At 40.4% G+C, this 27,733-nt stretch overlaps 5 protein-coding genes across 5 annotated transcripts; 4 read left to right on the top strand and 1 right to left on the bottom strand.

Annotated features, from left to right (window-relative positions):
- Positions 1-4,107: 4,107 nt before the first annotated feature.
- On the top strand, positions 4,108-5,766 carry LOC138902772 (uncharacterized). The gene is made up of 4 exons (XM_070190670.1): positions 4,108-4,844; positions 4,888-4,891; positions 5,071-5,170; positions 5,333-5,766. The coding sequence occupies exons 1-4, from the start codon at positions 4,108-4,110 to the stop codon at positions 5,764-5,766; spliced, it is 1,275 nt and encodes a 424-aa protein (XP_070046771.1).
- An 873-nt stretch (positions 5,767-6,639) lies between these two features.
- LOC138902773 (uncharacterized) lies at positions 6,640-7,254 on the top strand. The gene has a single exon (XM_070190671.1). It carries the CDS (start codon positions 6,640-6,642, stop codon positions 7,252-7,254), a length of 615 nt encoding a protein of 204 aa, XP_070046772.1.
- Positions 7,255-7,653: 399 nt separating this feature from the next.
- LOC138902774 (uncharacterized) lies at positions 7,654-10,436 on the top strand. Its single transcript, XM_070190672.1, has 3 exons — positions 7,654-8,214; positions 8,311-8,415; positions 10,422-10,436. The coding sequence occupies exons 1-3, from the start codon at positions 7,654-7,656 to the stop codon at positions 10,434-10,436; spliced, it is 681 nt and encodes a 226-aa protein (XP_070046773.1).
- A 1,848-nt stretch (positions 10,437-12,284) lies between these two features.
- On the top strand, positions 12,285-16,214 carry LOC104095587 (NAC domain-containing protein 83-like). Its single transcript, XM_009601742.4, has 3 exons — positions 12,285-15,136; positions 15,303-15,574; positions 15,651-16,214. The coding sequence occupies exons 1-3, from the start codon at positions 14,950-14,952 to the stop codon at positions 15,939-15,941; spliced, it is 750 nt and encodes a 249-aa protein (XP_009600037.1). The 5' UTR covers positions 12,285-14,949; the 3' UTR covers positions 15,942-16,214.
- A 9,722-nt stretch (positions 16,215-25,936) lies between these two features.
- On the bottom strand, positions 25,937-26,596 carry LOC138902775 (uncharacterized). Its single transcript, XM_070190673.1, has one exon. The coding sequence runs from the start codon at positions 26,594-26,596 to the stop codon at positions 25,937-25,939; it is 660 nt and encodes a 219-aa protein (XP_070046774.1).
- Positions 26,597-27,733: the final 1,137 nt, after the last annotated feature.

The following is a 27,733-nucleotide window of genomic DNA, read 5'->3' on the forward strand; positions in this document are numbered from 1 at the left end:
TAGGATGTCGCATGCAACCTTTCTTGATGTTGATAGGACTTAGGTGTATCAGGCCGTACACGCCAATTAGGGCGATGCGACAGTTGGGCAGAAGACAAGGGGAGCCACCAACTCTGAATCTTCGGAGGCACATCATGAATTTTAGCAAAAAGGCGGCTGATGAGATCAAGTACGTGCAATATTGGAACAATGCAAAGATGATGAAAAAAAACACATTAGTAGAGGACATTGGCAGGCCCGAATGTACTCATGAGTATTTGATTTGGTTATAGTCTATTCCACTTGGGGTCAGTACCCCATTACCAGCACAACTTAAGGGGCGAGCAGTTCAGACAGATGATTCCCAGGAGGCTTCAGATCCAGATCCTTGGGGTAGGTTTGAGTTGCTATGGTCTCAATTAGCAGGTTTGTTAGCCAATGTGGAGCAGCATGGTCAGTATTTGTTTAGGGTCGGCCTTCAGGAGGTGGGGGCACACGCCAGGACCTTTGTTCCCAGTATTAGTGCATCTTTATGAGGCATGTTATAGAGCTTGAGCATGACAGATGTCTCAGGACCATCCCAGCTAAGACCGTTGCATTCAGGAGCTGATTGAGGAGACTTTTTATGTTTTGAGTCCAATTTTTTGTGTCTTTTAATTCTTGTCTTTCCTAGTAGTATTGAGTCTTTTAGGTAGTGTCAGAGTCTATCGTAGTCTAGTCTAGTTTGTCGAGTCCTTTGTTATCGTGCTTCCTATTTTGTATTTGAAAACCAAAAAACAAAATATATATATAAATGAAAAGGTTTTTTGTAGTTAGTTTATTTTGTCCATTATTTTTTTTTAGAACTACGCTTGGTCTGATTCATGTGAAACATGATACGTAGGCAACCTACATCAGGTTCGATCGAATTATTTAAAAAATAAGAGAAAATAGATGAAGTTTTGGGATGTAAGAAATAAGAGAAAAGAAAAGATTTATAAGCATAAAGAAAAAGAGGAAATAAGATGATATAAGCCAGGGAGCGTTAAAATAAAATAAAAAAAGGAAGGTTGGAACCAGCAAATCGGGATGATGCCATATGACATTGTGACCCTCAAAGTCATTCTAGAACCGTTAATTGCTGCTAAGTGCATCGCATGTAATGTGATATTATTATCTGATAAATGCCCTAACGCTAACATGTTGGCTTTGTTTTGCTCCTCTTTGTTATTTTCATTAATCAGTAGGAAGGTGGTTGGTTTGTAGCACTCTGGCGAGTCATCCATACAACACTAGGTCAAAGATCAAGGCAGTCATGACTAGCAAAGAATTAGACACAAGTGTTGTTGATACATCAAAAGAGATTATGGAGTCAAAATCTGAGTTGAATTAAGACGTTCAAAGGTTGAAACAACAGATGTCAAATATGTATCAAGCTTGGATTAGTGGGCATCCTCCTCCCTCATTTCCCACTAACTACACTGAAAACTTAGCCACCATCCTACCACTATCACAAGGACAGATTCCCACCACTGTTGATTTTTCCCCACAGCATGCTCCGAGCTTTACCCCTTATCACAACTACCCTGGCACCTCTTCCCAGCCTTTCCATGCTCCACCATCCAAAACAACCTCATATCCCGCTCCAACATCCACTCCTGTTCTTGTAGCCCCTTCACAAGCTACTATCTATCGATCTTCTAGTGAACCCGCGTTCAAAGCTCCCGATGCCCAATACTATGCTCCAGAACCAACTTTCAAAGTCCCAGATCCCTATTGTTATACCCCTCACTTTGAGCCTCCCATTGAAATTGAGAAGCCCGCTAAGAATGTAGAGCAAGAGGAGATATTCAGGAAGGTGAAGAGTTTAGAGCAATCTTTAAGGAACATGCAAGGAAAAGGAAACCAAGTAAGTGTGTCTTACAAGGACTTGTGCCTATTCCCTGACGTCCAACTGCCCGCCGGGTTCAAGATGCCAAAGTTTGATCTGTATGACCGACATGGAGATCCTGTGGCCCATTTGAGAGGTTATTGTAGTAAGATGAGAGGCGTTGGTGGAAAGGAAGAGCCTTTGATGGCCTATTTCAGTCAGATTTTGAGTGGGGCAGCCCTGGAATGGTACACACGTCAAGATGCTAGCAGGTGGTATACATGGGACGATATGGCTCAGTCCTTTGTCCGGCACTTTCAGTATAATATAGATATTGTCCCAGAACGCCTGTCCTTGACCAAGATAGAAAAGAAGCCTAATGAAAGCTTTAGGAAATACGGGCTCAGATGGAGAGAATAAGCTTCCCGGGTCAATCGTCCGATGGAAGAAGACGAGATGGTCAAGTACTTTCTTCAAGCCCAAGAGCCTACTTACTTTGGCCACTTGATCTCAGCCATGGGCAAGCCTTTTAATGATGTGGTAAAGATGGGAGAGATGGTAGAAGAGGGACTCAAGCCGAGCAAGATCATGAGCTACTCCGCTATAAGAGCAACCATGCAGGCAATCCAGAACGGCACATGAAATTTGTTAGGCAAGAAGAAAAAGGATGATGTTTCTATGGTTGTCTCTGGGCCATGGCGTGGCCCAAGGGGTCCGCCTCACCAGTACACTCAACCTCGACCCCAAATCTTAAGCCTACACACACACTCCATATAATACACCGAAATAATATTTCCTACCACAAGATCCTCAATACACAGTCAGGCCACCCCAATACCATGTTCACCACACACAATCATATGCTCACCCCCTCTTTACCCGTAATGGCGTGTACCAGCTCCATAAATCTCTTATCCATACCCACAACACAATCGAAACCCTAATGGTCCAAACTTTCGACCCGGGTCAGAGTATAAAAAAGAAAGGCAACAATGGAAAGAGACCTTCACCCCTCTAGGAGAGTCCTATGCTAGTTTATTTCAAAGGTTGAGGCCGATTGAGGCAAAGATACAAAATCCACAGCCAAAGAATCTTGATTATTCTCTGAGGTGTGCATATTATTCTGATGCACCAGGGCATGATATAGAGAAGTGTTGGCATTTGAAAAGAGCAATACAAGGGCTTAGTGATGCAAATCAAATTGTAGTACAGATCCCAGATGCACCAAACATCAACCAAAATCCTTTGCCAACCCACACAAAGACACACATGATTGAGATAGTTCGTAAGGATGGGGAGTCCGGGAATTCTTCCGAATCCATCATGATGATTTGTTCTAGTGAAGGTAATTTAGTTAAGGTTCTAGACTCTACAAAAGCAATTCCCTTGGCAGTTGAAGGGATGGCGGAGAAACTAAGCATGCTCAACATGAAGCCACCTATGTTGGTCGTGAAAGGGCCTTCGAAGGATATTGGGGCAAGTCGGGATAAGCCGAAAGTGGTCGTGCCAGGGAACCCAAGCAAGCCTGTCGTAGTCGTGAAAGGGGCTCCTATTACCCTTGTTGTTATTAAGCCAGTGACCCAATTGCAGTGGTCGATACAAAGGTTGTTCCATGGAATTACAAACAAGTGATAATGACATATAAAGGGAAAGAAATGGAGGAAGAATTCAATGAAACTGGAGGACTGACTCGTTCTGGGAGGTGTTTTACCATGGAAGAATTGAGGAAGGCCAAGCATTTCAAGGATAGTCAAATGCCAGTAAAGAAGCCGGTCACCGAAGAAGAGGTTGAAGAGTTCCTGGAAAAGATAAAAGTGCAAGATTATTCCATTGTGGAGCAATTAAGGAAAACACCGACTTAGATCTCTCTTTTATCTTTACTAATACATTCAGATGACCACTGCAAAGACCTGATAAAGATTTTGAATGAGGCATATATTCCTGATAAGATCACAGTGAATCACTTGGAAAAGATTGCTAACAAGATCTTCGAAGCAAATAGGATCACCTTCTCAGATGATGAACTTCCTATGGAGGGCACAAAACACAACCGAGCTCTTTATCTCACTGTTAAGTGCGAGGAGTCTGTTGTCTCGAGGGTACTGGTTGATAACGGCTCTAATGCAAATATTTGCCCTTTGTCTACTTTACAAAAGTTGAAAATCAGTGCTGAAAGAATCCATATGAATAGTGTATGTGTTCGAGTCTTAGATGGGGGAGGGAAAGATTCTGTCGGTGATATAATGCTTTAATTGTCGATAGGTCCAGTCAAGTTCACTATGGAATTTCAAGTGTTAGATGTGGTTGTCTCCTACAATCTGTTGTTGGGCAGGCCTTGGATACACGTGGCTAAGGTAGTCCCGTCTTCTCTGCATCAAATGGTAAAATTCGAATGGGACAGGCAGGAAATAGTTGTGCACGGTGATGAGGACGTATCTGCTTATAATGACACGTATGTTCCATTTATTGAAGCTGAAGATGATAAAGGGCTTTGGGTCTACCAAACATTCGAAACAGTGTCTATTGAGAAGATTCCCGAGGGAAAATGCATTCCAGGACCGAAGCTATCCTCCGCGTCCGTCATGGTAGCAAATGAAATGTTGAAGAATGGTTTTGTGCCGGGTAAAGGTCTGGATTCATCTCTACAGGGTATTGTGCATCCACTATGCCCACATGAAAATCTTGGCACATTTTGTTTGGGATTCACGCCCACAGAGAGGGACGTGAAAAAAGCTAAAAATCAGAAGCAGAAGGCATGGTCGCTACCCAGGCCTGTTCCACACATCTCCAAGTCCTTTATCAATCCAGAGGCCGCAAAACGTCCAATATCATCAATCCCGAAAGCTGTAGTTGATGTTGATGAAGAGCTGATCAAAAGGTTCCAGAGTCTGTTTGATGAGGTTAATATGGTAGAAATTGGGGAAGGTTCTAGTAACGCAGATGTGCAGCTCGTTGGGCCAAATGTGAAGCTCAGCAATTGGGAAGCTACTCCTCTCCCCACCCGGAAGGAGTTTTGGTAGTTTGCTTTGTTTTCCTTTCTGTTATCTCGGTTATTCCAGGGTTGTAATCCAGATTTTTATTTTTCACTTGTTTTGATGTTCAAATCCTTCTATCCTTTTATTTTCAATGAAATGCAATTTCCCGTTTTCCATTATTCCTAATAGTGTTTCATTTTTGTTTTTCTTTTATACATTTCTTTTTATGCTGGCTCTAATGACATGACATACATGGGGAATTTTTAGTCAAGTCTTAAAAGCCAGGCTAATCCTGAAATAATGATCCAAGAAGTAGAATATGATTATGAAACAAAATATGATAAAGAAGCAGCATTTAAGGAAATCAGTATTGAACTAAAACACTTTGAAGAAAACCCAAAGCCTAATTTGAATGAAATCGAAGCAATTAATTTAGGAGATTAGGATAATGTTAAGGAAACCAAGATAAGTGTGCATCTCGAACCGCAAGTCAAGGAAGAAATAATCAAAGTACTGTTTGAGTATAAAGATGTCTTTGCATGGTCGTATGACGATATACCGGGCTTGAGCACTGACTTGGTTGTTCATAAATTGCCAATTGATCCTGCACTCCCTCCTGTCAAGCAAAAGTTAAGAAAGTTCAAGACTGACATAAGTGTGAAGATCAAAGAAGAAATCACAAAGCAGCTTGGTGCAAAAGTTATTCGGGTCACTCGATATCCCACTTGGTTAGCTAATGTTGTGCCGGTACTAAAGAAGGATGGTAAGACCAGGGTTTGTGTTGATTATCATGATCTTAACAAAGCAAGCCCAAAGGATGATTTTTCATTGCCGAACATCCACATTCTGATTGATAATTGTGCCAAGCATGAGATTGGGTCTTTTGTGGATTGCTACGCAGGATATCACCAGATCCTAATGGATGAGGAAGATGCAGAAAAGACAGCGTTCATCACATCATAGGGAACATATTGCTACCGGGTAATGCCATTTGGTTTGAAGAATGCGGGAGCAACTTACATGAGGGCGATAACTACTATATTTTATGACATGATACACAAGGAGATTGAGGTTTATATAGATGATGTGATCATAAAGTCAAAGAAGCAGTACGACCATGTCAAGGATTTGAGGAAGTTTTTTCGATGGCTACGTATGTATAATCTCAAGCTCAATCCAGCAAAATGTGCATTTGGTGTCCCATCCTGGAAACTGTTAGGATTCATGGTCAGTCGACGCGGTATTGAGTTGGATCCGTCAAAGATCAAGGCCATCCAAGAGTTACTACCTCCCAAAAATAAAACTGATGTGATGAGCTTGCTCGGAAGGTTAAATTACATCAGCAGGTTTATTGCTCAACTCACGACGACCTGTGAGCCCATCTTTAAGTTGTTGAAGAAGAATGTCGCGATCAAGTTGACTGACGAGTGTCAAGAAGCATTTGATAAGATCAAGAGGTACCTGTCAAACCCACCTGTGTTGGTCCCACCAGAGCCTGTGAGACCTTTAATCTTGTATTTGACAGTCTTGGATAATTATTTTGGTTGTGTACTGGGTAAACATGACATCACGGGTAAGAAAGAGCAGGCAGTCTATTATCTTAGCAAGAAGTTCACTCCTTATGAGGTTATGTATACTCTTCTTAAAAGGACATGTTGTGCCCTGACTTGGGTAGCACAAAAGTTGAAGCATTATCTTTCGTCCTACACTACTTACCTCATCTCTCGCATGGATCCTCTAAAGTATATCTTTCAGAAGCCTATGCCCACAGGCAGACTTGCAAAGTGGCAGATTTTACTCATATAGTTTGACATTATCTATGTGACTCGGACCGCGATGAAAGCTCAAGCGTTGTCCGACCACTTAGCCGAGAATCCGGTGGATGGAGAATATGTGCCATTGAGGACTTATTTTCCTGATGAAGAAGTGCTATATGTTGACGAAGTTGATCATAATGAAAATCGAGGTTGGAAACTCTTCTTTGATGGAGCTGCTAACATGAATGGTGTCGGAATAGGGGTTGTACTCATTTCCGAAACAGGGCAACACTACCCTGTAACAGCCCAACTTCGATTTTATTGCACCAACAACATGGCTGAGTACGAAGCATGCATTCTGGGTTTGAGGTTAGCTGTAGACATGGGAGTCCAGAAGATACTGGTTTTGGGAGATTCAGATTTGTTGGTTCACCAGATTCGGGGAGAATGGGAAACTCGGGACCTAAAGCTCATACCATATCGACACTGTCTGCATGATCTTTGTCAACGATTCAAGTTAGTAGAATTTAGGCATATTCCCAGAATTCATAATGAGATTGCCGATGCCCTGGCTACTCTCGCTTCAATGCTACATCATCCGGATAAGGCTTATGTTGACCCCGTGCATATCCAAGTCCGTGATCAACATGCCTATTGTAATATGGTTGAAGAGGAATTTGATGGTAAACCTTAGTTCCAAGATATCAAGGAATACATCAAGTCCGGGATATATCCGATACATGCCACATGTGATCAAAAGAGAACTATTCGACGTCTGGCTAGTGGTTGTTTCTTAAGTGGAGGAATCTTGTACAAGAGGATTCCAGACCTAGGATTACTGAGGTGCGTAGATGCTAAGGAAGCTTCAACTGTCATGACAGAAGTACATTCTGGAGTTTGTGGGCCTCATATGAACGGGTATGTCTTGGCAAAAAAGATACTTCGACCAGGTTATTATTGGCTCACCATGGAATGAGATTGTATCAGCTTTGTTCACAAGTGTCATCAATGTCAGGTGCATGGTGATTTGATTCATTCTCCGCCATCGGAGTTGCACACAATGTCTGCACCTTAGCCTTTCATTGCCTGGGGCATGGATGTTATCAGACCAAATGAGCCGGTGGCGTCAAATGGACATAGGTTTATTCTGGTGGCCATTGATTACTTTACTAAGTGGGTCGAAGCTGTAACTTTCAAGTCCGTGACCAAGAAAGCAGTGGTAGATTTTGTTCATTCAACTATCATTTGCTGGTTTGGAATTCCCAAGGTAATCATCACAGACAAGGCAAATGGAGCTGTTGAAGCTGCTAACAAAAACATAAAGAAGATACTTCGTAAGGTGGTGCAAGGTTCTAGGCAGTGGCATGAAAAGTTGCATTTTGCTTTGTTGGGCTATCGCACTACTGTTGGCACTTCAGTAGGTGCAACTCCTTATTTGTTGGTACATGGAACTGAGGTAGTTATACCTGCGGAGGTTGAGATTCCATCCCTTCGGATTGTTGTGGAAGCTAAAATTGATGATGATGAGTGGGTCAAAACCCGTTTGGTCAAAGCCCGTTTGGAGCAGTTGAATTTAATTGATGAGAAAAGATTGGCATCACTATGTCATGGTCAATTGTATCAGAAGAGAATGGCAAGAGCATACAACAAGAAGGTGCGTCCCCAAAAATTTGAAGTGGGCCAGCTAGTATTGAAACGCATCCTTCCACATTAAGCTCAAGCTAAAGGCAAATTCACCCCAAACTGGCAGGGGCCGTTCACTGTGACAAGAGTGCTGCCCAATTGCGCTTTGTATTTAACAGACATAGAAGTTGTGGATATGGCTATCAATTCTGATGCAGTCAAAAGATACTATGTATGATTTCTTAGCTCATCTTTAATTACATGTCTTATACTTGGCATTTCCAAAGTTTGGTATGACGAAGGCGTTTTATTCAGCTACCCACACACTTTTATCCTTTGCTACCCCTTTTGAGCCTTAATTGATTTTCTTTCATACCCCTGTTTTGGAATCAGAAAATAGAGTTAGAAAATAGAAAAAAGAGAAAAGAAACTAAAAGAAAGAGAAAGAAAAAAAAGAAAAAAAAATGAATTGAGGTTGGAACTATGTTTGACCTGATTCCTTTTAAGGATACGTAGGCAGCCTTACTCTGAGGTTCGGTCCCATCAAAATAAAAATCTTAAATTCCCGAGACTCAAAGAAACTGGGATAAAAAGTTTTAGTTTTGGCAAAAGATCTTATTCCAAAAGTTGTAATTCTAAACCCTTTCATTTTAAATTATTTTGAGCCTTCATGCCATCCTTTCTTCCTAACCTTGACCAAAAGCCTACATTACGGTCCAAAGAAAGACCTTCCGATCAATCTTTGAGGATGCCAAATAAAGCATGAGATAGAGGTATGATTTTCTTACATCATGGGTGGCACTTTGTTCATGGGAACAAAAATAAATAAAATAAGAGAGTCTTATTGGTGAAAATCCTCGCGGGCATTGTAAGGCGACAGTGAGTTATGAGATGAACAAATGGGAGAGGCTTGTTGGTAAAAACCCTTTGGGGCACTACAAGTCAAATGAGGTTTATGACTTTACAGAGAAGTTAGATCATGAAGGCCCGGTTTTGAAGTATGAAGACATGACATGAACTGAAAGTGTGATTGGTTGGACGGATTAGGCTGATCAATCCAAAATGCATGTCATGATCATTGGATCCAGTTGCTTTACTCAGATAATTCTCTTTTCCACTCTTCTTCAAATAGTCATCTTTGTTTGAAATTTTCCTTTTTATTCCTAATTCTCAAAGTCACTTCGCTTTGTTGTTTTGGTTCTATTTTTCCGAGCCTCTTTCAAGTTAGTCTTTGTTACACAAGCAAGAAAAGATTTCAAATCCTACTACCAGCTTTTTGATTGCACAATGTGAAGTTCGGCCAAGCACATCACAAATGACATGATACAGAAGGAGCAATGTAGTGATAACTGAAGTTTAGGCAATCAAGTAATTCTTGAATTTTGGAAAATACAAAGGCTCAACAATTGTCAGAATGAAAATACAATGCAACAAGTGAGTGTAAGCAACTCGGGTCATTCAGAGTTTTGGTGGTCGAGGTTCGATTAGAAGGTCAAACGAGTCCTTGTCAGCTCGAAGCAGCCAATCAAATAAAGCATGACAGTGGCACAAGTGGACACCTTCAGCAACGATGCCACAAATTAAACACCATCTTTTCAAACTAACAAGATTTTCTTTGTTTAAAATAGGAGCAAAAAATTTTGTTCGTTCTGCAGAGATCCTCCATGAGGAAAACATGTTTCATGTAAGTTCATTTTTGATTCTTTAGGAACCCTCCTGGATAATGGAATCTAGTTTTATGTTTTCAGGACCCTCCTGGATAATAAAATCTAATTTTATATTTTCAGGATCCTTCTGGATAATGGGATTTAATTTTAGTCTTCAGGACCCTCATGGATAATGGGATTTAGCTTTTAAATTTTCAGGACCCTCCTGGATAATGAGATTTGATTTTACGTTTTCAGGGCCCTCCTGGATAATGGGATTTAGTTTTAAGTTTTCAGGACCCTTCTGGATAATGAGATTTAATTTTAGTCTTCAAGACCCTCCTGGATAATGGGATTTAGCTTTTAAATTTTCAGGACCCTCCTGGATAATAGGATTTAGTTTTAAGTTTTCAGGACCCTCCTGGATAATGGAATTTAGTTTTAAGTATTGAGGACGCTCTTGGATAGTGGGATTTAGTTTTTTTTTAAAAGTTTTCAGGACCCTCCTGGATAATGGAATTTAGTTTTAAGTTTTCAGGACCCTCCCGGATAATGGAATTTAGTTTTTTTTTTTTTTTTTTAATGTTTTCAGGACCCTCATGAATAATGGGATTTAGTTTTATGTTTTCAGGACCTTCCTGGATAATGGGATTTAGTTATTTTTGAGTTTTTAGGACCCTCATGGATAATGGGATTTAGTTTTAAGTTTTCAGGACCCTGTTGGATAATGGAATTTAGTTTTAAGCTTTCAGGTCCCTCCTGGATAATGGGATTTTGTTTTAAGTTTTCAGGACCCTCCTGGATAATGGGATTTAGTTTTTAAGTTTTCAGGACCCTCCTAGATAATGGAATTTAGTTTTTAGTTTTCAGGACCATCCTGGATAATGGGATTTAGTTTCAAGTTTTCAGGACCCTCCTGGATAATGAGATTTAGTTTTAAGCTTTCAGGACCTTCCTGGATAATGGGATTCAACTAACACTCACAAATGTTCCTGGTACAAACTGGGGGTAGAAAATTTTCTTTGTTTTGTCTGTTTTGTTGTGATTACAGGCACCCACCTGGAGAATGAGGGAATTTATTTCAAGTTTCAAGTTAGTAGCAGGCGCCCACCTAGAGAACGAGGGAATTCATTTCAAATTTCAAGTCAGTAGCAGGCGCCCACCTGGAGAACGAGTGAATTTATTTTAGAGTTTATTTCAAGTTTCGGCATTAGTAGCAGGCGCCCACCTAGAGAACGAGGGAATTCATTTCAGAGTTATTTCAAGTTTCAAGTCAGCAGCAGGCGCCCACCTGGAGAATGAGGGAATTCATTTCAAGTTTCAAGTCAGTAGCAGGCGTCCACGTGGAGAACGAGGGAATTCATTTCAGAGTTAACTTCAAATCAACAACAGGAGCCCGCTTGAAGAATAGGGTCAATTCAAGTTAGAAGTAGCAGAAGCTCGCCTCGAGAATGCGAGTCAATAGTTCGAGATGCACAACAAGACTATAGAAGATTCAAGACAAAACAGTAGATAAGATTTTATAGTTTTTCTTGTAATTTTTATTTTATTTGATTTTTTATTTTCTGATGTGATGGCAGGAACCGCGAACCGGAACCTCGACGGCACTTCACTCAACTCTCCACCTCGATAATCTTTTTTATTTACTTTTCTACTTCTGAACTACACGTGACCTGATTCCTTTATAGACAAGGATATGTAGGCAGCTCAGATACCAGGGCTCGGTCACATTCTCCTTTCTTTTAGTTTTATTCTCTTTTAAATAAAGGTCGGGTCAAGAACTCATCTTGTCTTTTCTTTCTCTAAAACCACTTCGTGTTTCCAATCAAAGAGGAGTAGCTGTAGACATGTAATTTTTGACTCTCCCTGAGATTTTATACCTTTTTAGTGCTTAGATGTCGGTTTTATGTCTGATTTGCTATTTTAACTTTTAATTTATTTTTGCTTTATTTTATGTTAAAAATTAAAAACTACAAATGTTTTATCTTATTGATATTTTGTCTAATTAGTTTTATTTTATTTTTACAAAAAGATAAAAAGAAAAGTTTCAAAAAATATTTTACTTGATTTAGTGTGATTTTAAGTTATAAGTATTTAGTAAATATCGAGTAGTATTTAGATTTTTCTAGTATAATTATTTTATTTCTCTTTTTAATGTTAGTTACTATATATAAATAGTATTTTGTATAGCTAGTTGTATTTTATCAATAATAGAAAATAAAACAAACACAAAGACAAATATTGGAAAGAAAGAAATGAGTTCTTCAACAATCCAATGTAAGACCCTTTTGGGAATTTATTTTAACTTTTAATTTTTTTATAAACAACTTTTTGAATTTTGTCTTTTTGTATACCAAATTTTAGGTGGTCTTTCCATTTCAATTAGTGCCCTCACCACCCACAAAAATTTTTCACCATATAGTGCATACTCACGATTGAAAAGGGGTACCAATTTTAGTTCTAGCATTTATTTTTCTTTCATAGGGGCTTTTTGCTAGCAGATTTCTTTCTTCCTCTTCAAGTACAAGGGCACGGATATATTCACCTGCACACAGATTTTTTAGAGGGAGAGAGACAGAATTTTGGAGAAAAGAGAAAAAGAAAAGTTTTAAGGTTTCTCTTCTTGGAGTTTCAAAACAAAAAAAAAAAAAAAAAATTCAGTTTACTTGTCGATTTTCCTCTTGAATTCCAGAAAAACAAAAAAAAAAATTCAGTTTAGTTTTCTTAATTTTCCTCTTGAATCTAGAAAAATTGCATATGAAATATTTCTGTTTTGATTCCAATTTTCGAAAAAAAATAAGACAACAAAATTCCAGTCCCTTCCTTCGATCATGGATTCCAAATATGGAAGTCGAATGAGTTGAGGCGCTGTTCGAGTTTGGTTCATTCGAGTTCCCGTCAATCCATTTCTATTTCATCTTTACAGTTCAGATTTGGTTTGCCGGAGTTAGATGTAATCAAATTCATATATTAAAAGTAGTTTGCTCACTTGAGGTCCATTATTATCTCTTCTCTATTTGTTTACCCTCTTTAACTTTATGTGTGCGATTTCTTGTTGATACTGCTTTGTTAATTAATTTTGTGAGTGCTCTGTTTGGTTGTTGATTTCTGTCATCCAAAACATTTCGCCCAAATAGAGTAATTTTAAAGGAATCTTCTATTTAAGTTCCATATCTTCATCCTTTCTCATATGTTCCTTTAATGCTTGAAATTAATTTATGATAATGGCCGAGTGAAATGGGTTTAGGATTTTAAAATTTGCTCAATAAATTAAAATAGAAATTGAGTGTCAGTTTTATTCTATGACGTAAAAATTGAAAGTTCTTAAATCATGTAAAACCGTCTAAATTTTGGTATTCTCATAGATTTAGTGTGTCCTTTATATTAGAGAAATATGGTGCTTACATATTTGTGCATGAGTGATTAGGAAGTTCGTATAACAGGTTGTTTAAAATCTTTTTTTTTCTCCTAATTTTTCAAAACTTTATTAAATTGTTTGGTCAATTTCTTGATGTTTTGCTGGCTGTGTGGACTAGTTACGTCATTTTGGCTTCAGTAGGTTTGCTAGTATTACGCTAATATTCATATTATAAGTGCAAAACTTTTCTATCACTCTTTTACCTCTCTTTCTCGTCTTTTCTTTTGGTTCATTTTTTTTGGAAGTCCTTGTTTGTTAGGACCATTGAGTGATGATCTTTTAGAAGTATAATATTCTTGATTTGCTGGTATTGGGGACAGGCCGAGCTCATTAGTGATTAAATTGTTTACATTCCTTAGGAATTGAGCTTGGCCAAATTCATAAAAATAAAAGGTCAAGAGAATTTGAGCATGATTTAGAAGTTCCCTTTTATTTATTTATTTTGTTATATTATTCGCTAGTAGCATGTTTAGGCCGACCACACTTGGGTAGGCAAATATTAGGTCATTTATTTCAGTTTTTATTTGAGGTGAGAGATCGTTCCCTTTAGTTTATACTTGGCAAAATGCCTCGTGAATTTTATATATATTTTTATCCGGGGTATGCCCTGTAGTGAATGTAATTGGAGGATGTGACGGACATCGTGGAGTGAGCATAGTATAGACTTTTGGTATTTTCCTCATATTTTTTTTATTTTGGTGGGGACGACCTCGAGTCTCTTATGTGTTTATTTTTCTTTCGTTTGTTTTGCCTCAATTTGAGTATTCTTTAAAGCCAACTGGATCAAGTACGCAACCGTGACTTTCACGGGACTCGGGGAATGCCTAACACCTTCTCCCCGAGTTAAATGAACCCCTTACTCGGAATCTCTGGTGCAAACTGGTTTAGAGTCAAATATGTATTTTAAGGAAAAATTGCTTTTAAATGATGACTTGGCACACCGAGATTATATGCCAAGTGACGACTCACCATCTGAGCTAAATAGATAATCCAATATAAGAGTAATGCGACGTCTGCTACTCTAACGGATTAAAAACTACTTTGAAAATATCAGTCCAAAAGAGTGTAAAATAGGGAGGCAAACAAAACTCCAGACATTTAAATAACCCAACATAAAAGTGCAAATTTTGCAGGGGAAGAATAGGTTGAGGTTTGGTCTTAACAGCTACGGTTTTTCCGTTGACAACTAAGCTTAGTTTTAGCTGTTTTCGTTATGTCAAACTGTAAAGACACAGCCTTTTTCTATTTTTTCTGGCAAAAAAGTTTTAACCTTTTCGAAGAGAAACAAGGCATGCACTTGTACAACCACCCACCCTCTCTTCTTTACCGTCTCACAAGTTCTAATTTCTTTTTCCCTTTTTTTCTTTTTGTGGGGGTTGTTTTAAAATTGGAAAGAGATGCGTCAAAGCAAAGGAGATTGCAGTCTATTTTAAGCAAATTAGCTCGTCCTTATTCTATTCCCTTGTCTTTTTAATAAAATTACAAAGTCCCACTCTGCCTTGTTCAACATCCCCATTATTTTACTATAAAGAAGCCACTTTCCCTCTCAATAATCCACTTTCCCTCTCAATAATCCACCCCCACTAGCTGCGTCTCTCTCTCTCTGTTCTTATCGTTTTTATTGTTCCCTCTTGTTCTTGCTCTTTGTCTGTGTTCCCTTTTTGTATAACTTGCAAAGGACACACTTTGAGTTAATTCTGTTATGGGTATGGAAAAGCTTCATTTTGTGAAAATTGGAGCGCTGAGATTGCCCCCTGGATTCAGGTTTCATCCAACTGATGAAGAACTTGTGTTTCAGTATTTAAAGCGCAAGGTCTTCTCTTTCCCTTTGCCAGCCTCTATCATCCCTGACATGGACGTTCACAAATCTGATCCTTGGGATTTACCAGGTTGGTTCGCATTGTCCATTTGCAAATTCCTCCCATCAACCTTAAAACGAATTAACTTTACTAACAATTTGATATTTTAAGTATACTACTCCACTGGCTAAGAAGCAGCAAAAGAATTAAAAGATTACGTAAAGTTTGTGATTTTTGTGAAATTGAATATATTCAGGTGATTTGGAGCAAGAAAGGTACTTCTTTAGCACAAGGGAGGTGAAGCATCCAAAGGGGAACAGGTCCAACAGAGCAACCAACTCAGGGTATTGGAAGGCAACTGGACTTGACAAGCAAATTGTGAGTTCCAGAGGCAAACAACAACAACTTGTTGGCATGAAGAAAACTCTTGTCTTCTACAAAGGAAAGCCTCTCCATGGTTGCAGAACTGATTGGATTATGCACGAATATCGCCTCGCCAATCTTGAACCCAAAAAGATTCCTACCCAGGTGAACTCAAACTTGTTGATTGATTGATATATAGTTCTTGGACATGGGTATTAACATGTGAATTCATTTACTGCAGGAAAATTGGGTTCTCTGCCGAATATTCTTGAAGAGAGGAGGCAGTAAGAATGAAGACGAGAACATGACACATATGTTGAATACAACTAGTTGTAGAGCAGGTGCAAATAGTAAGCTAGTTTTTTACGATTTTATGAGGAGGGACTTGCATAGGGTACCGTGTTCTTCATCAGTGTCTGGCTCCAGTGGGATCACTGAGCTGTCTACTAATGAATCAGATGAGCATGAAGATAGTAGCAGCTGCAATAGTTTTACCACTTTGATTAGAAGAAAATACATGACATTAGATTAGACTTTTCTTTTTTCCCTTAGTACTAATTCGAAATAATTAACCAGTTCAAAAGTAGTAGGTTGTTTTTGGCTCAAATTTCGCCTTTCTTAGACATTATCTCACTATATATACATCGACGAAACAAGAGACGCCCAAAAAGGGGAAAAGGATGGGGGAAAAAAGAAGAGGGAAAACTGGCATGTCAAAGTGAAAAATACAAATTTGGAGAGAGTTGGCATGTTTTACTATGTACTCAATCCAAGACCTAGTGAAAAATTTAGTTTTGAATTTAAATTTGTTCCCCTTGAAGTACATTATTTTTCATTTTGTACTGTTAGCTTCAGAAGACCTCTTGCTAAAAGGGGGAAAAGGAAAAACGAAAAGAGGCCATTGACTGCAAAAGGAAAAGGATCATATATTAAAAACTAAATTATGAGAAAGAGGGAAGGGAAAAAGCACATACGTACTTACACGTGCTTTTATTGACAATAATCTATCTTGGGGAGCATAAGAATAAGAACATGATCTTTGCAAGATCAACTGTCCCTTCTTTAGAACCTAGAAAAGGCTTCGTTATTTTCAGATTCCACTTATTATGCTCAATAATGGTTCTGTAAACTCGATGCAGATTTTCCTTTAACTTTAAGCATAGTAATAACACTGTATCATGAATGAAACCAAAAAAGGATTTAAAGACGCAGTGAAGCAGGAATTCTAAGAATGGCCCAGTTTCCGGTGCAAAGGATTTTGTAATTGTAGAGTCCAAATTAAAGAGACATTCCATGCCATATTTCAAATCGGTTGGTAACATTGGTGATTGTTATTTACTGGCAACAGCAAGTTAGGTGTATATTCGTAAGGGGACAGAGTTAGCTAAAAATGTTGAATTTACAGGACTGGTTGGTGAAAGGGGAAGAAAGTGAAATTTCAAACTAAAGATGTACGACAGCCTGAAAAACAAGAGAGTGGTCCAATGTTTTCAAAATCCAAAGGTTGCTTCCTTCAGTTTATCAAGTTAAGAGTCTTTGTTATAGCACCTAATTGGCCAAAGTGAAGAAGAAAAAACTTCCTTTTTGATGGTGCCTTCCTGCTAAGTGCATTACTCCAGATTCTTAATTGCTGCGTAAAACAAAATAAAAAGTAATACTCCTTCCCTCCCAATTTATATGACGTTTGTTTACCCTCAAAATCGGATAACAATTAAATTTGTATATGATTTTAAGGATATATTGATTAATTTGATACAAAATGATAAATCGAGTTAGAATGGACAAGTAAAGATACAATAATTTCAAACCACGCGAGGGGGATGATTCCAGCCTTGGTGAAGCATTCACCCTCGATCCAGGCTCACAGTGGATAATTTTGATGAACGAGAGAAAAAGCTTAAAATAATAGTGGAAATAATAATATATTACTTTGGAATGCGTGTTATCCCGTCTAATGAATTATCAGGCTCCCGTTTATATAGTAGGGGAATCCTACTCTAAGTACAACTCTGTAAAAGGTAAAAAATCTTCTGTTTAACTGATTGCCGGTTCTTCATCGACACGTGTCGTGATCCACTCCGTGATATTCGGCCGGTCACAGATATCATGGCCTTCTGTTGGTCGTATTCGATTACCCAAAGTCTTCTAGGATTTGGATTGATCTCGACTCATGACCCTGATATTTTCGAAGGCAGACAACCTGCCCCCGGATTCTTACTCGATGAGACCTTTACTTCGATCACGATCTTTCGCAATCATCTTCGAGCCCATTTTACCCTAATGGAGGCCGGAGTGTATCATTAGCCCGATTTTTACCCGTATACAGATAGTCTTCTCGTTTCTCGAAAAGCAAGCTGACGAGAAACGACATGAGCATCCTAATTCCTTCTCCAATACATCGTGTCGTAAACGACAAAAAGCTCGAAATGTCTCGTCAGTCATGTCATAGGGGCATTAAATGCACGTCAGACGCCGACCGGCTGTTCCTGGAGGCAAAACATCACTGAACCACTATAAATAACCCCTCTTTCGTTCATTTTTTGCTTTACATTAAACCGTCTACCCTCGTACTCTCGGGATTTCACTATTCTTTTTCACGTTCTAGCATTTTTACCTCCGTTGTTCAAGATTCCTTTGAAATTTTTACTCATCATCTACTCTAGCCAACACATCTGAGCTTCCAACTTTCAACCTTTCTCTATCTCTTTCAAGCTTTCCCCTATAACAATGGCAAAAACCTCAAAATCCGTTCCCCAAAAGGTCGCTTCTACTTTCCAAACGACTGCCGAAACTACTTTCGATGTGGTCGACCTTGGGAGACCTACTGCTAATGTGGCTATCGATGAACCGGCTCCTGAACCTCCATTGAAGATGTTCATTCCAGGAGGTTGTTCGATCACTGACGACTTCAAGGTCGAGAAGCCTTCTTCGGTACAAGGTCGGTGTGAGGATGCCTCGAGATACATTTGCTCTATCACCGAAGAGGACCTCATCACGTAAGTAAAACTTTCCCTTGAATGTTCATTTCGTGTTCATCTCTTATTTTCTCATTGGTATTCGTAATGGTGTAGCTGTCGTTCGAGTCCAAAATGATGTCCTTCGACTCAAGGAGTGGGTCAAAGGTATTGTCTCACAGATGTCCTACTCCAAGCGCTCATGGCGCAAACTCTCGAAGGGCCGTTGGGAGGCCCGTTCCCATGGTAAGATTCTTTTTCCCGAACAGGTTGTGTTAGGCTTCTCCTCTCAACATTACGTTCTTATTATTTTTCCTTTATTTCCCTTTTGTAGGTTTGCCTAAGACCGTCGAGCTTAGGCCCTCGGGCAGGTTCTTTCGCTTCGGGACAGCCCGGAACCATAACATGGGAGAAGAAAAGAAAAAGGGCCCCGAGTTTAACGAGCTCGGAGAAAGAGAAAACGAGAAGGAGCCTGGTTCGTAAGCGAAAGGAAACCTCCAACTCCCGAGTGCTTGGCTCGAAATTACTCCTCCGGCTCAGAGACGAGCCCGAGGAGGATGACATCTTCATGGCCCATGAGCCATCTGTCCCCGAGGAATGGGTGGCAGCCGAGGGGGAAATGACTGAAGCTAATCCTTCTTAAGTTCGCGAGGCTGATGCCGAGGTAAGGGACAAGGACTCGTGAGATGCCAGTCCTGCCCCGCCCGGCGTTACAGATATTTCGGGATCGCCTTCGTTCAAAGAATCAATGTTCGATGAAGCCCGGACGACGAATGAGCGGTCCTATGAGGAGGTCCATGGAGCGGATGATCCCCTTCGAGGCTTTTTTGACGGTATATACTCATCCGCCCCGGAGGAGTTTACCGGGTTGGGTGACTTAGAGGTGCCGAAGAAAAGTCCACCTTCGGGGGCAGGCGAGTCGGGCTCGAGCCCGAAATTAACCAATCGGTTCCCCGCTCCGAGCAAGGATCCTTTTCGCCCCTGTAGGGATAGCCAGTTACCTCCGGTGTCAGGTAATCGAAGAAGACCGGGCCAGAATGAACGAGGTAGACGCGCCATGCCTGTTCAACAAAGCACAACAGGCTCTGAACCGAGTAATTCTTGATAATTCTCGATGATTATAATATGTCTTCTAATATTTGAACTAATTTTTTGATAATTCTAATGTTGTTTCTCGTATTTGCAGGCCTCAGTGCTCCACCACGAGACCTTCCTCCGGTACGGGGATGAGCTGAGCCAACTCGAGGCTGAAGTCAAAGAGCTTGCTGAGAAAAAAGGCATGTATAAGCTTCTCAGTGAGCAACATGAAGGAGAAGTCAAGAGCCTGCGAGCCAAGTTGGACGCGGCTCAGAAGGAACATGCCGAGCTGTTGGAACAGGTAAATATCTTTGAAGTTAGTAACGATGAGCTAGATACGGTGTCTAACGGTTAGAATCCATAGGTCCAGCAGAAGGTTGATCGGGTCGACCATCTCCAGGCCGAGATGGATGAAGCCAAGGCCATGGCCGAGAAGTGGAAGGGCAAGATGGACCGATTGGCTTCAAAAAAAGAGACCGCTTGGGAGCAGCCGGCCTCGGCGGAGGCCCAACTTCGATCGATAAAGGAGAAAGCTGAAACCCAGTCCCAAAAAATCGAAGACCTCCAGTCTTAGCTGGGCTCGACCGTTGCCGCATGGGATACCCTTGCCAAGAAGCTTGAATCAGCCAAGTCAGTGACGGAAATAACCAGGGCCGATGCTGAAGAGATGGTGACCCAGTATAAAGCTGATGCTGAGGCAGCTCAGGAACGCTTGAAGACCATCGTCAAATATGTGAGGTGGCAGTCCCGGAGGGAGATTCTCGAGGAAGTTCATGCCCGTGGGTTCAATTTATCGGCCGAGATTGAAAATGTTAAGAGGCTCGAGGCTGAGGCCAAGAAGTTGGCGTACCCTAAGGAAGAAGAAGATTTCGAGGGTTCGGGCGGCTCCGAGGACGGGAAAGACCCCGACGGTTCCGGTGATGAGGCGGTCTCCGGCGAAGATCGGGCTTCTTAGATGCCTTGTTGATTTTCCTCTTCTTTTTTACTTTTGTATTTTGTTGAGGCCGTCAGGCTTTTGTAAACATTTATGCGTATATACAAGGCTTTTTCCCTTCCACAAATTTCAAGCTTGTTTCTTTTTGCTTCTTTCTTTATGATCGCAAATATTTTGAATTCCTTAACACGTAATAATTAGATCTTGTTCGGGGGTTCGAACAATGCTCGTTCATGATATTATTTTGCTTAAGACTCGTGGGGGCTCGGTATGACCGGAAGCTTTCCCTGAAGTGTTTACTTATAATTTTTTAGATTATAATTTTGTCGAGGATAGCCTTTGAACCGGTTTAGAAATTTTGAAGGCCTTATGTTTTAGTTACGTATATCAGATGTCTCCGAGCCATTCTAGGATAGCCGTAGCCTCTTAAATTCGGGTGTTGCCCAATGGGCTTATTACCCCAAGTCATCCGGGCTTGCCCGGGACAACAGTCCCCAAATGGAGATGGCCGTAGCCTTTGAAGTTCGGGCACTGCCTAATAGGTTTTGTGCTCCTAGGCTTCGTAGCCCGAGACATCCGGGCTTGTCCATGACGGCAGTCCCCGAGCGGGGGTGATCTATTGCATTCGTACAAGGGTTGCCTGTCACGCCCCAAACCCGGGGAGCATGATCGACGCTCAACCGAGTGAACCCGGCCGAGCAAGCCTGTTAGATTTCCTTCTATCTAAACTCATCCATGAATAAAGAGGAGATGTACTCCATTAATCAAACACTGAAAAGATTTCATTAACAACTACCATTTCATTTCCATTAGTAGCTTCATTCATAATTTCCAAAATATTACAAGTTTATAGGTATAATGAAAAACATGTTTGCCAAATACCAACATTTCTAGTTTAATACCCCACATCAAACACCACCTACAACCTGTCTACGGAGCCTTTAAGTACAACAGAAGAGTAATATGGAAATGCTGGCACCAAGGTTCCGGCTATACCTCAAAATACAAAGTACAACATCAAATGATATTAGGCCCAGAATAGAGTAGGGCTCACCAAAACCTGCTGAATAGGGGGTAACTGCTAACGAGGACCAAAGTTGCCCGCTGATGAACCACCTGCATCTATTGAAGATGCAGCGCCCCCGGCAAAAGGGACGTTAGTACATATGGAATAGTACTAGTATGTAAAGCTAAATGTCCTCTTTCAAAATAGAATGCCAATATAAGAAAGGGAAAACCATATAAACAACAAGTCACAATCAACAAATATCCAAATGTCCAGTTAAAACAAAACAATTTTCAAAATACAAAATTAATATATATTATTGGTTGGGAGATCATTAGCACCGATATACCACCATGTTTGTAGCACGGAGTCCGATCACGCCCGATCGGCTAGGCCATCTCCCCACGAACAAAGTGGTTCGACATGTGATGCGAAAGAAAAGTGTTACCAAAAGTAGTACCACCATGTGCGCAACATGGCATCCGATCTCCACCCTATCAACTAGGCCGCCTCCCCACATATGCCGTATGGGTTGAATTTTTCAATCCACAATTATTACCAGTTTCATCCCAATTAAGGGGAATAATATCAACCCATCAATCTCATCCCAAATAAGGGAAAAATCACAATCCACTCCTACACCGGCACGTGTAGTTTTGGGTGTGGGTTGTTACAACCCACCCTTCCTCGGTTTGCTAATGATACTTCCCAAAAATATTATTTTTGTTTTTGTACATAAAGGTAATATAGGTACAAATGTATTTACGTCATCATCTTTCACATTGTATAAATCTTCACTAGTATTTTCAACCAATTATAACAATAATATTTCCTTGGCTCTTTTGGCCATTCACAAGATTCTTTATTCAAGGCACGATGGCCATATTTCAGTTTCACACTTTCATATCTTTCCTCCCATGGATCATCAACACAAATATCAACAATTATAATATTCCGAAAATCACAACTTTAAGTTCATTAGAAACCGAGGCTTTAAACACAATAGATTTCTTTCCAAGAAATTGAGTAAAATGATTGGCAATCGAAGCACAAGTTAAAATCATAAACAAGTAGCACGCCATTTATTCTTGAAATACTTTTTCCGCAAAAAGGGAAATATACATTTTCCACTCAAGAATATGTAAGAACACAAAACACATTGAAAATACTCACAAAGAATAGCATTAGTTAAAACAGCCACATATGGGCATGACTTGAGTACATAAGCTTTTAGGCAATTCTATTTTTGAAATAATTTTGGAACAGTTGAATCAAAGCTCATTTCATAATCTTTCTCACATCATCTTATTTCATTAGCATCAATAGCCATACTCTATATCCCCAATTCACTTATTTCATTTTCAAGCATATTTATAGATTATCAACAATAAGACATTTCCAATCAAGACTTTAAGTACCCATATGAGCAATTAAGAGTCTTAGGCATATCGAGTTTTTCTCACACAATTTGGCATATTAGCTTTTATTTGAAACACGACTCAAAGCCAAAACATTTTAATACGCCATCAACACTTTGAACATATATATTTCGACATAAGGCTCATTCGGAATAGTCAAGTTCATAAGGGATAACCCGGAACATAGGAATTAGGAACTTGAGCCAACCAAGCTTGCAACTTACGGGGACTTTGAATTCAATTATAAAAGAGTAGTTTAGCCAACATACCTCGCTTTGAGCTTTCCTTAAATTACTACAATGTTTCGAAAATCCTAGCAATCCCAATTTATTTTGAGACATAACAAAATGATTTCGTTGAATCTCCCTGCAGTATTATGGCAATAATAGAGTATGGGTATGGCGAGGTATCAAATTTTCTATTCTATGGCATTGAGCCAAGTGGGGGAGTCTGCTATCACCAATTTAATTGCGTGGTTATGTGTTGTACTGGTTTCGATTTGAGGCATACTTGTGAATCAGATATGACTAGCAGAAGTAGAGAGCGATGATGACTCGAGTAAAGGAATTTCTAGATACGAGTTATGTTACACTTTATGGTTATATGGAAATCATGGAATGAGTTGAGTTGTTATTCGTGAAGATAATCATGGTTTCAGCTCATTTGAGCATTTTATCAAACACTAAGTGTGCAAATTTGACTACAAGTTTCTTCTACAAGATTTCCTTCATTCCACAACCCAATATTTGCTTATTTGAGCTCAACAATTTTCCCACAAACCTTATTGGTACATGCATGTATAAATAATACTCTTACACCCAAGAATCATACTCCCAATCACTCATCTTTTACCTCAAACTCGAAATTGAAGACTAGGGTTAGATCCTTACCTCTTGAGTGAAGATCTTGTAAGATTTCCTTGTTGGATTTCAAAGTTTGGACAAGATATTAATGAACAAAGCACTTGAGTTACTTCCTCTCTCTAGAACACTCTCACTTCTCTCTAAAAATATCAGTTTTTTGCCTTTAAAATGAGCCCTAAAGGCTATTTATCAAAATGGGGTAGGGTTATAAAAATAGGAAAATGGACCCTCCGAACTCAAGTCTGCGGTCACAGAACTGACCGCAGAATAGGTATACGGTCCGCAAAATGGACTGCAAAACTGATGCCCAGAACTGGGCTGCACTAGTCAGGTCTGCGACCATTCTGCGGTCCACAGACCACTTTTGTGCTCCGCAGAATGATTCTGCAGTCGCAGAATTGGCCGCAGAATCACATTCTTCTAGCCTTTGGTAATTTGGTCATAACTTCTGGTAGGAGTGTCCAAATGACGAACGATTTGAAGAGTTAGAAACTAGACACCAAGATCTTTCATTTGATAGGTTTTTACATCACATAAATCCTTATATATATGTAGATATGCTCGTCCAAAATTTGGTCTTGTGCGTACTCATTTGGAACTTTAGTCTATCACGAAATTTCCAACTTGACTTAGACTTAGGGCTCTCCTTAGACCCCACATCACCTATAATATGCCTCGTACACTTATTATCATATCCAATTGATATCCATCCTATTAATAGTTCTCGTCTACGCACAAAATAATATAATTAGCATACATCAACTTTCTTAATAGTGCTTAAGTACTTTGAAATTATTTGGGGTGCTACATGGCCCTTGGGCCCGATGTCTTTAAGGAACAAAATACAGTAATTTTTTAAGAGACAAAATATGCATCTCCAAGGTTTCTACTTTCTTTTATTTCTGTGCAACATACAAGATTGAAAATGTGTACAAGCTTCATGTTATGGTTTAGGTGGTCTATGTGGGCACGATTCATTTGACCATTTGGCCCTTACAGCAAATCCTATCCACCAAGTCCAGACTCGTTTGAGTACGAAGTTTCCTTCCTTGCCAAAATGATTACCCGAGGGTGACGACCCCCAGTATTCGAGGGCGATCTTAGTGAGGGCTCAGATACTGTTGATGTGAACCTTGACTCTAGTTTATAGCCAGTCTTCTATTCTAAGTTAGCACAATCCACTGTTGCCTCATTAAAAACCTTGCTAGAAAATCCATTTGGGACAAAATCAATTCAAGGGAAAAAGAGTGCAACGCGTGCTTTTAGGCCTAATAGTTGCATCATTCCTTGGCCGTTACCTGTAAGCGTTAGTCCAATTCATAATATATTTAATAAAAAGTAATGAATGGGGCCGTACCTTAGCAATAGTATCATTTTAAGTGGGTTATATTCCAGTTGTTCTGTAGCCGCTCATCGTTCACCATTTCGAGTTTGTACGATCCTTTGTCGGTGATCTCGATAATTCGATATGGACCTTCCCAATTCGGTCCTATCTTCCCTTCATTCGGGTTCCAGGTGCTAAGTGTCACCTTTCTTAACACCAAGTCCCGACATTGAAGTGTCAAAGGTTGGCTCTCCGATTGTAATATCTTTCGATTCGTTGCTTTTGGGCGGCCAATCGGACGAGGGCTGCCTCACGCCTTTCGTCTAACAGTTCCAGGTTCATACTCATGGCCTCGTCTTTTGACTCTTTGGTCACATATCGAAACCTGTGACTCGGTTCTCATACTTTGACTGGTATATGAGCTTTGTCACCATAGACTAACGAGAACAGGGTGGGCCCGATACAGGATTTTGAGGTCGTACGATATGCCCATAGGACTTCGGGCAAGATTTCCTTCCATTTCCCTTTGGTGCCGGTCAACCTCTTTTTGAGGTTTTGGAGTATGGTTTTGTTCGTGGACTCTGCTTGCCCATTTCCACTAGGGTGATAGGGCATTGATAGGATCCTTTTGATCTTATGGTCCTCGAAAAACTTGCTCACTTTGTTGCCGATGAACTGCTTCCCATTGTCGCACACGATCTCAGCCGACATTCCGATTCAGTATATTATGTGATCCTTTATGAAATCAATAACTTCCTTCTCCCTTTCTTTCTCAAATTCCTGGGCTTCCACCCACTTGGAAAAATGATCAGTCTTAAATAAGATAAATTGAGCCTTACCGGGCGCCTAGGGCAGGGGACCAACGATGTCCATTCCCCATTTTATGAACGGCCAGGGTGACAAGAACAAATGCAGCAGTTCCCCAGGCTGATGGATCATCGGAACATGCCTCTAACATTCGTCACATTTTCGCACGAACTCCTTGGTATCTTTTTCCATGTCGATCCAGTAGTAGCCGACTCTGATTATCTTCTGAACCAACGACTCGACGCCCGAATGATTACTGCAAGTGCCCTCATGGACTTCCCTCAAAACATACTCGGTGTCCCCTTGTCCAAGACATATGGTGAGTGGGCCATCGAATGCTCTTCTAAGTAGGGTGCCGTCTTTGGACAAGCTGAACCGGGCCTCCTTCATATGCAGATCTCTCGATTCTTTAGGATCCGAGGGAATTTTTCTGGTCTTCAGGTAATCTATGTATTTGTTTCTCCAGTCCCAGGTTAAGCTTGTCGAGTTTATCTTGGTATGACCTTCCTCCACTACCGACTTCATGAGTTGTGCGACCGTCTCTGAGTTGAATTCATCATCGTCGACTGACGATCCCAAGTTAGCAAGAGCATCGGCCTCGCTGTTTTGATCCCGATGCACATGTTGTAAAGTCCATTCCCTGAACCGATGTAACGCCACCTGTAGCTTATCCAGGTATCTTCGCATATGTTCCTCTTTGACTTTGAACGTCCCATTGACTTGGTTCACTACGAGGAGGGAATTGCACATAGCTTCGATCACCTCAGCCCCCAGGCTTTTAGCCAGTTCAAGACCTGCAATCATGGCCTCATACTCGGCCTCATTGTTAGTCAATTTTACAATTCTAATAGATTGCCTAACTACATTACCCGTTGGTGTCTTGAACACGATGCCAAGCCCAGACCCCTTTTAGTTCGAGGCGCCTTCCGTAAAGAGGGTCCAGATTTCGGAAGAGGTCCCCGAGTTCAACAACAACTCCTTCTCGACCTCAGGAATTAGGGTCGGGGTGAAGTCCGCCATGAAGTCTGCCAAAATTTGAGATTTGATGGTGGTTCGGGGTCTATATTCGATATTGTACCCGCTAATCTCCACGGCCCATTTGGCCAATCGTCCTTAGAGTTTGGGTTTATGCATTATGTTTCTTAATGGGTAATTAGTCACAACACATATGGGATGGCGTTGAAAATATGATTTTAGCTTCCTAGAGGTGCTTAGCAAAGCGAGCGCCAATTTTTCTAGGTGAGGATACCTAGTTTCAGCCTCGCCTAGAGTTCTGCTAACATAATAGATAGGAAATTGCATACCTTCCTCTTCCCAGACCAGGACTCCACGTACCGTTACCTCGGATACCGCTAAGTACATGTACAACTGTTCGTCTTCCTTTAGAGTATAAAGCAAAGGTGGGCTCGAGGGGTACCACTTGAGTCCCTCCAAGGCTTGTTGGCACTGCGGGGTTCATGAGAAGTTATTCTTCTTCTTGAATAGTGAGAAAAAGTGATGGCTCTTGTCGAAGGACCTCGAGATGAATCGACCCAATGCGGCTATGTTCCCGTTTAACCTTTGAACGACCTTGATATTATCCACAGCGGTGATGTCCTCGATGGCCTTGATTTTATCGGGATTAATCTTGATTCCCCGGTTGGACACCATGAATCCGAGGAATTTCCCGGACCAGAATGCGCATTTATCCGGGTTTAGCTTCATGTTGTATTTCTTCAATATATTGAAGGTTTCTTGCAAATATTTCAAATGGTCCTCTGCTCCCATTGCTATACTAGATAGACAAGTTCGGAGATTGAGAACTAAAGACGTATCTTTGGTTAAAGTACTTTAGAGGAACAATAATGTGGAGGAGATGACTTGGGAAGCTGAAGAAGACATGAAGTCTAGGTATCCTCACTTGTTTCTGCTTTCGGAGGAGGGTCGGACTGAGACATCACA

This window comes from Nicotiana tomentosiformis, chromosome 12 (assembly GCF_000390325.3).
Source record: "Nicotiana tomentosiformis chromosome 12, ASM39032v3, whole genome shotgun sequence".
Classification (NCBI taxonomy): Eukaryota; Viridiplantae; Streptophyta; class Magnoliopsida; order Solanales; family Solanaceae; genus Nicotiana; species Nicotiana tomentosiformis.